Here is a 6,751-nt window from a genome sequence, read left to right as displayed (position 1 = left end):
GGAGTAGGGGGGGTTGGCGGGCGGGCAAGCAGCAGCTACCGCTGCCGGAGGCCGGAGGTTCCTGGGCCACGGGAGGAGAGCCATGCCGCGGGAGATCATCACCCTACAGCTGGGACAGTGCGGCAACCAGAGTGAGAGCCGGGCCCGGGATCCAGATGCCCCCTCCACCAGCCAGCTCCCAGATTCTCTTGGGGATCCACCCACTCCTCCCTCGGACGCAGGCATCTCCCCTCCCCCCAGGCTCAGGTGTCCTGCCCCCTCCCTTCCCGTGATGTGAATACACCCTCCCCAAATCCAGGTATCACCCCACTCTTGAGGGTAACCCTTCCTCCCCCAGGCTCAGGTGTTCTGTCCCCTCCCTTCCCATGATGTGAATACACCCCAAATCCAGGTATCCTTCCCCTTCCTGAGGGCAACCCCTCCTCCTCCAGACCCGGGGATCATGTTTCCTAGCACATAGTATGCTTGGAAGGACCCAGGCTTCCTGTCTCCCAGACCCACCACTTATGCTGGCTGCTTTTTTACCCAGATCCCTGCCTCCTGTACCATAGGGGGACTCTATCCCCTCCAGGATGTTGGTATTCTCTCTCCCTTCACCAACTTTCAGGGTTTAAATGCATCCTACCCCTCAGACCCTGGCATTTTGTCCCCACCTCCATACAGTTGGGTTTGAGTTCTGGAAACAGCTCTGCGCTGAGCATGGCATCAGCCCGGAGGGCATCGTGGAGGAATTTGCCACTGAGGGCACAGACCGAAAGGACGTCTTTTTCTACCAGGTGCCCCCTATAGTACTGGGCTGGGGAATTGGGCACTGAATGGAAATGGAAGGGCATAGTTTAGGCGCAGGAAAGCAGAGAGTGCCATTCAGGTGGACTGGAGGGACAAAGTAGCCTGGCCTAGAATAGATAGGAACTGGAGCCATAGGGGGAGGGGGCATGAAAGGACAAGGACTTTGGGACTTGGGTAGGTCATGAGTAACAAGGGGTCACTTCTCTCCACTATGATAGGCAGATGATGAACACTACATCCCAAGGGCTGTGCTGCTGGACCTGGAGCCTCGAGTGATCCACTCCATTCTCAACTCTCCCTATGCCAAACTCTACAATCCTGAAAATATTTATCTGTCTGAACATGGTGGAGGAGCTGGTAACAACTGGGCCAGTGGCTTCTCACAGGTGCCCAGCCCAGGCTGACATAAGACCTTGCTTTCCAGGGAATGAGCCCAAGCTAGGAAGTCCCTAATAGTGTTTCTAAATGAGTAGAGAATCATATTACATCCCAAAAAGAAAATTCAGTGGCAGTGTGCTATGGTGGAAAGCATCTTAGATTTGCAGTCAAATAATGTGTCCAAAAATTGGATCTTCCATTTACTACCTTTGTGACCTTGGGCAAGTCACTTACTTTAGGTCTGTTGACTGAGTTGGAAGAGATGATTTATGTTCTGAGGTGTTCTGGTTCCTAAGCAATATTTCCCAAGCAATAATTGCTGTGGCAGACTACAGCAAAGGGAAATAAGTGGTGATGCCAAGAGAATATTGATGGCTATGGAAAGTTATGTGTCTTAAATGAGTTATATAAAAATTGTATGCAACCTAGTTTCATTTTGGGTCAGTAGTGGAAGCTTTTATTGAAACTAGGTTGTAGCCTCTAAGGAAAGCATTTGTGCCTGAGGGAACAGCTCTGTACTGTTTGTAGAGAGAAACTGAGGGTGGACGCTGTGTGGCTAAGCCCTTTGACCCTCCTCATTTCCATACAGGGGGAAAAGATTCACGAAGATATCTTTGACATCATAGACCGGGAGGCAGATGGCAGTGACAGCCTAGAGGTGGGAGCCTGAGAAAAGTGGTAGGGTTGGGAAATGGGGGTGGACAGTTTTCTATGGTGTCAGGAGTTTAAACACCAGACTAGTAAGTATTTGCTCTGGGTTATAAACTTCATTCACAGAGACATGGAGACATATGGGGATAGAAAATGGGCTTTGTTTCTCTTCTGCTGAGACCCCTAAGTTGTAATGATTGGAGATGAAAGTTGAGGCCTTGGCAAGTTTGAGAAGTGAAGGTTCACTCTGTAGAAGCTGATAACGGATTCTCTTCTCTACCCACTAGGGCTTTGTCCTGTGTCATTCTATTGCTGGGGGAACAGGCTCTGGCCTGGGCTCTTACCTTCTGGAGCGACTAAATGACAGGTAAGTGTATGTGTGTGTGGGGAGATCTTGGGTTAATTCTTATCTGCTCCCCAAAGGAAAAACACTGATCCCTTGGGTAGTGATGGGAGCTAAGACCAGATGATGCCCTTGACTATATATTACCTTTGGGGGAGCAGAAAAGAAGTATCTCTCCTGTCCCCTTGAAGAGAAGGGAGACTTAAAACCAAGAGGTTGGTTACCATATTAGGGATAGGAACTGTGCCAAGAAGTGGGTCTAGGGCGGGGAACCTGTGGCCTCGAGGCCACATGTGACCTTTTAGGTCTTCAAGTACGACTTTTTGACTGAATCCAAGTTTTATAGAGCAAATCTTTTTATTAAGGGGATTTGTTCAGTGAAGTTTGTATTCAGTCAAAGGGCCACACTTAACGACCTAGAGAGCCACATGTGGCCTTGAGGCCGAAGGTTCCCCACCCCTGTCTAGGGAATAGAATCAAGAAGTCAGCTTATTCCCTTTTCTTGAACCCCTGAATTCACTCATACTCTCCAAAAATTGATTATCAGTCACACCACTGTACCCAGACAGCTGGAGGAGTGGTAGGAAGGGACAGGTAGAGGATCACCTTTGTTCATGCTGATTTCCCTTCCCAACTCCTCCTTTTTTCTACTTGCCTCCTGCCCACAGATATCCCAAGAAGCTGGTGCAGACATACTCAGTATTTCCCAACCAAGATGAGATGAGTGATGTTGTTGTACAACCATATAACTCACTGCTTACTCTCAAGCGGCTGACGCAGAATGCAGATTGTGTGGTAAGCTGTGGCCCAGGAAAGAAGTCTGGGATCAGTCAACAGGCATTTACTGATCACCAAGTGCAGCCACACACTGTACTAAGCGCTGGGAACACAGAAACAAAAGTGAAACAAACTTGCCCTCAAAGAGCATTCTGTCGTGGGAGAGAATATACTTAAAAGAGTGTTTGTGAAAGAAATACAAGGTAAAGTTTAGGAGGAGAAGATTAACAGCTTTGGGGGGGAGATATGGGGGGACGGGGAACGGGACCTAGAGTTTCAAGGGACACATGGGATCTGGTGAGTTAGAGGGAAGGTGAGAGTGCATTGCAGGCCTAGGGCACAGCCACTGCAAAGTTGCAGAGATGGGAGATAGGAGTATGGCATGAGATAGTCTGAAGGCCAGTTTGGACCATAGAGTTAGGGGAGGGGATTGGTATGTAATAAGCCTGGAAAGATAGATTGGGGCCTGGTTGGGAAGGGCTTTAAAGGCAGAGCTTATTCTATTTGGTTTTAGAGGCAAAGCTTATTGAGTGGGAGAGGGATGTGGTTAGGCTTTTTTTTTCAACCTGTACTGTGTTTTCATAAGTATGGGATATCCCAGGGAGGAACTTCCCCTACCAAAGCAAGTCCTTGCACCTTCTAAGCAACTCAGACGGTTGCCTAGGACACTGAGAGGTCAAGTGTTCAGCCAGTTTGTATCAGAAGCAGAACTTGAATCCAGACACTGAGGCCAGCTCTCAGTTCCCTATTCAGTGTTGCCTCTTAGGGTCAAGCTGGTACTTTGGAAGCTATTCAGAAGCTAGATTGAAAAAAGGAGAGGGTTGAGGCAGGGATACTAATTAGGAGGCTATTGCCCTAATCCAGGCAAAAGGTGATGAGGGTCTGAACTAGGATGCTGACCATGAGAAAAGGGAACAGAGTCAAGTAATCTTGTAGAGGTAGAAATGATAAGACTTGGCAACTGACTTAATATGTGGGTTGAAGGGAAGGAGACAAGAATATGGCCCAAGTTGTGAATCTGGATGACTAGAAGGATGGTGGTGCCCTTGACAAATAGGGAAGTTTGGAAGAGGGGTGAGTTTGAAGGGGAAAGAGAACAGATTCTGTTTTGAACACGCCGAGTTTGAGATGCCTGCAAGACATCCAGTCTGAAATATCTAATAGACAATGGGAGATGGGTGACTGGAGCTCAGGAGAGAGACTAGAACTGGGTATATAGGGTGTCCCAAAAGTCTTAGTGCAGCTTTAAGCACTTAGGTTTAGCACAGTCTCTGCAAAGAGTGGGATAGACTATCAAATAGGGAGAAATAAAAGAATTGTCTTACTGAAGTCATAGGCAAGGGCCCAATTGAGTTTAGATAAAATAAATTTGTAGTGGATCCAGTCAGCTTAGTTGCACGATTTCCTTTACCTCCATTCAGCATCACATGGGTAGGACTACAAGAAGGCAAATGATGGGACTAATCCATCCCACAGTTAGGGTCTGGCAAGGTGCGAGCATCAATAGGAAAGGGGCCAAGGGATTCATGAAAAGAGGACAGTTTAAAGTTTAACTAGTTAATTTTAAGGTCGAGACTGGGAAGGGATGAGAATGAGAGTAGTACAGGGTTAAAATAGACTGGGTTCCTACTCCAGAATCAAGACATTTCCATCACCTGAGGCAGATCTTCCCTCTCCTCCCCAAAAGCTATGTATTCTCTAGCAGGCTACTTTGTAAATACAAATAGGCTTTGTAACTTCGGGATTCTTGGGGAATTAATCCCAGTATCTCCCGCCTCAGGCAGAACTATCTGACGATATGTGTTCTAGATAATTTGGGTAAATTAAGGTCTTGGCCCATTCCCTGGGTAGTCCCCCCAGGTAGGGGGAATTTCCTCTGATCTCCACTCCTCTCCTTAGGTTGTGCTGGACAACACAGCTCTGAATCGGATTGCTACCGACAGACTGCACATCCAGAACCCTTCCTTCTCCCAGATCAACCAGCTGGTGAGCCCCACAAAGCATCTCCTTTGTTGCAGTCCCTCTCTGCTGTGGGATGGTCCAAGGGAAAGGGGTGATATTCTTTTGTGGACTGTGGCCAGTGGTGTGGCTCTCCTCCCCGACAGGTTTCTACCATCATGTCGGCGAGCACCACCACCCTCCGCTACCCTGGCTACATGAACAATGACCTCATCGGCCTCATCGCCTCCCTTATCCCCACACCCAGGCTCCACTTCCTCATGACTGGCTACACCCCCCTCACCACTGACCAGTCGGTAAGCAGCTGCCTTGTCCCCTGCCTCCCCCTCCACTCCCAACCCCAGCCTCATGGCTCTGCCAGGGTCATTGCCTGCTAGGCAGAGTCTGGGCAGGTCTAACCCCTGCTTTTTCCCCCCATGCTATCCTAGGACCCTGTTCCAGGGAGCAGACCCCAGAGGTTTGGGGCTCGACTGGTACAAAAGTGTGCCTCTGTCTTTTTCTGTCTCTGCAGGCAGCGGGCTTGCACTGGAGAATTTCCTGATTGCTTTCTCAGTTTTGAGCCTGAAACTTAGGTTTTTGCTGGTCTGAAGAGAGATGAATCCCTTACCTCTCCCAGGCCTCACCTTACCTCTTATTAAGAGCCATATAGATTCAGGGTGTGGCTACCTCAGCAGCTTTTCTCCTTTTTCACTTATAACATGTAGCCAGTACAGGTTGAAAGCTAGAGGATGTGAAGGCCTTCACACCATTCTCCCATCTTTAGAATGTGATTCCTGAGTTAGCTAGAAAGAAGTGTGTCTGTTTTAGTGTTCAGCTAGGGCCAGGGAGCTTCCCCAAAGTGACTGCACTACTCCTGGTCAGCTCTCTCAGTGTGGACCTCTGTCACTTTGTGTGGGGGTCTTTGTGTGTACCTAGGCAGCGCACAGCTGTTGGCATATCCCCTTATAATTGACCCCTCAGGTGGCCAGCGTGAGGAAGACAACAGTGCTGGATGTGATGCGTCGGCTGCTGCAGCCCAAGAATGTGATGGTGTCCACTGGCAGGGATCGCCAGACCAACCACTGCTACATTGCCATCCTCAACATCATTCAGGGAGAGGTGGACCCCACCCAGGTGTGTGATTCACCCATCTAACACTTCCTTGGTGCTGCTAAGGGAGACTCTCTGGACCTTCAGGCCAGCAACTGATAGTACCTTTCCCATGCCCTAGGTCCACAAGAGCTTGCAAAGGATCCGAGAACGAAAATTGGCCAATTTCATTCCCTGGGGCCCAGCAAGCATCCAGGTGGCACTGTCTCGGAAGTCACCTTATCTGCCATCTGCCCACCGGGTCAGTGGACTCATGATGGCCAACCATACCAGCATCTCCTCTGTGAGTCTAATCCAAGCCTTTCTCATCCCTCATTCACTCTGTTGCTACTATTTTTTCCCCCAGCCCTTCCTAGGTTACCATGCCTCTGGCTTTTGTGCATTGGGTAGGGATGGAAGATCAACACCAATCATTGTAGTGCCACTAAATTCTTTGTGATTTGCCTTCTTCATTTCTCTCTTCCTAACTCATAGCTGTTTGAGAGAACGTGCCGCCAGTACGATAAACTTCGGAAGCGAGAGGCCTTCCTGGAGCAGTTCCGAAAGGAGGACATCTTCAAGGAGAACTTTGATGAGCTGGACACATCGAGGGAGATTGTGCAGCAGCTCATTGACGAGTATCATGCTGCCACCAGGCCCGACTATATCTCCTGGGGTACCCAGGAGCAGTGACCTCTTGACTGCTCCAAGGACAATGGCCTTTATTTACCTGCCTTACTGCTGTGCCTGTATGATAGCCTACCTGGCCATCTTTGTGCCCCAAGG

The 6,751-nt window shown here is 49.1% G+C and overlaps 1 protein-coding gene across 3 annotated transcripts; it reads left to right on the top strand.

The window, feature by feature from the left end:
* Positions 1-13: 13 nt before the first annotated feature.
* LOC114049299 (tubulin gamma-1 chain) lies at positions 14-6,745 on the top strand. 3 transcript variants are annotated; one of them, XM_027870551.1, is made up of 11 exons: positions 14-131; positions 664-776; positions 1,008-1,175; positions 1,757-1,825; positions 2,106-2,185; positions 2,830-2,956; positions 4,838-4,924; positions 5,044-5,193; positions 5,858-6,010; positions 6,108-6,269; positions 6,461-6,745. In XM_027870551.1, the coding sequence occupies exons 1-11, from the start codon at positions 83-85 to the stop codon at positions 6,656-6,658; spliced, it is 1,356 nt and encodes a 451-aa protein (XP_027726352.1). In that variant the 5' UTR covers positions 14-82; the 3' UTR covers positions 6,659-6,745. The 3 variants fall into 3 exon arrangements, with proteins under 3 accessions (XP_027726352.1, XP_027726354.1, XP_027726353.1); XM_027870552.1 differs by having other exon boundaries at positions 58-131; positions 608-776; XM_027870553.1 differs by lacking the exon at positions 1,757-1,825.
* The last annotated feature ends 6 nt before the right edge of the window (positions 6,746-6,751 follow it).

Source organism: Vombatus ursinus, unplaced genomic scaffold (assembly GCF_900497805.2).
Source record: "Vombatus ursinus unplaced genomic scaffold, bare-nosed wombat genome assembly UNPS02014797.1, whole genome shotgun sequence".
NCBI lineage: Eukaryota > Metazoa > Chordata > Mammalia > Diprotodontia > Vombatidae > Vombatus > Vombatus ursinus.
This window is presented reverse-complemented; position numbering and strand designations above follow the sequence as displayed.

Bases quoted from the DNA above. Each gene is read 5' to 3' on its own strand.
- LOC114049299 (XM_027870551.1), top strand. From the start codon at position 83: ATGCCGCGGGAGATCATCACCCTACAGCTGGGACAGTGCGGCAACCAG. The intron at 777-1,007 runs GTGCCCCCTATA...CCACTATGATAG, and splicing joins AGGACGTCTTTTTCTACCAG to GCAGATGATGAACACTACAT. The intron at 6,011-6,107 runs GTGTGTGATTCA...CCCATGCCCTAG, and splicing joins GAGAGGTGGACCCCACCCAG to GTCCACAAGAGCTTGCAAAG.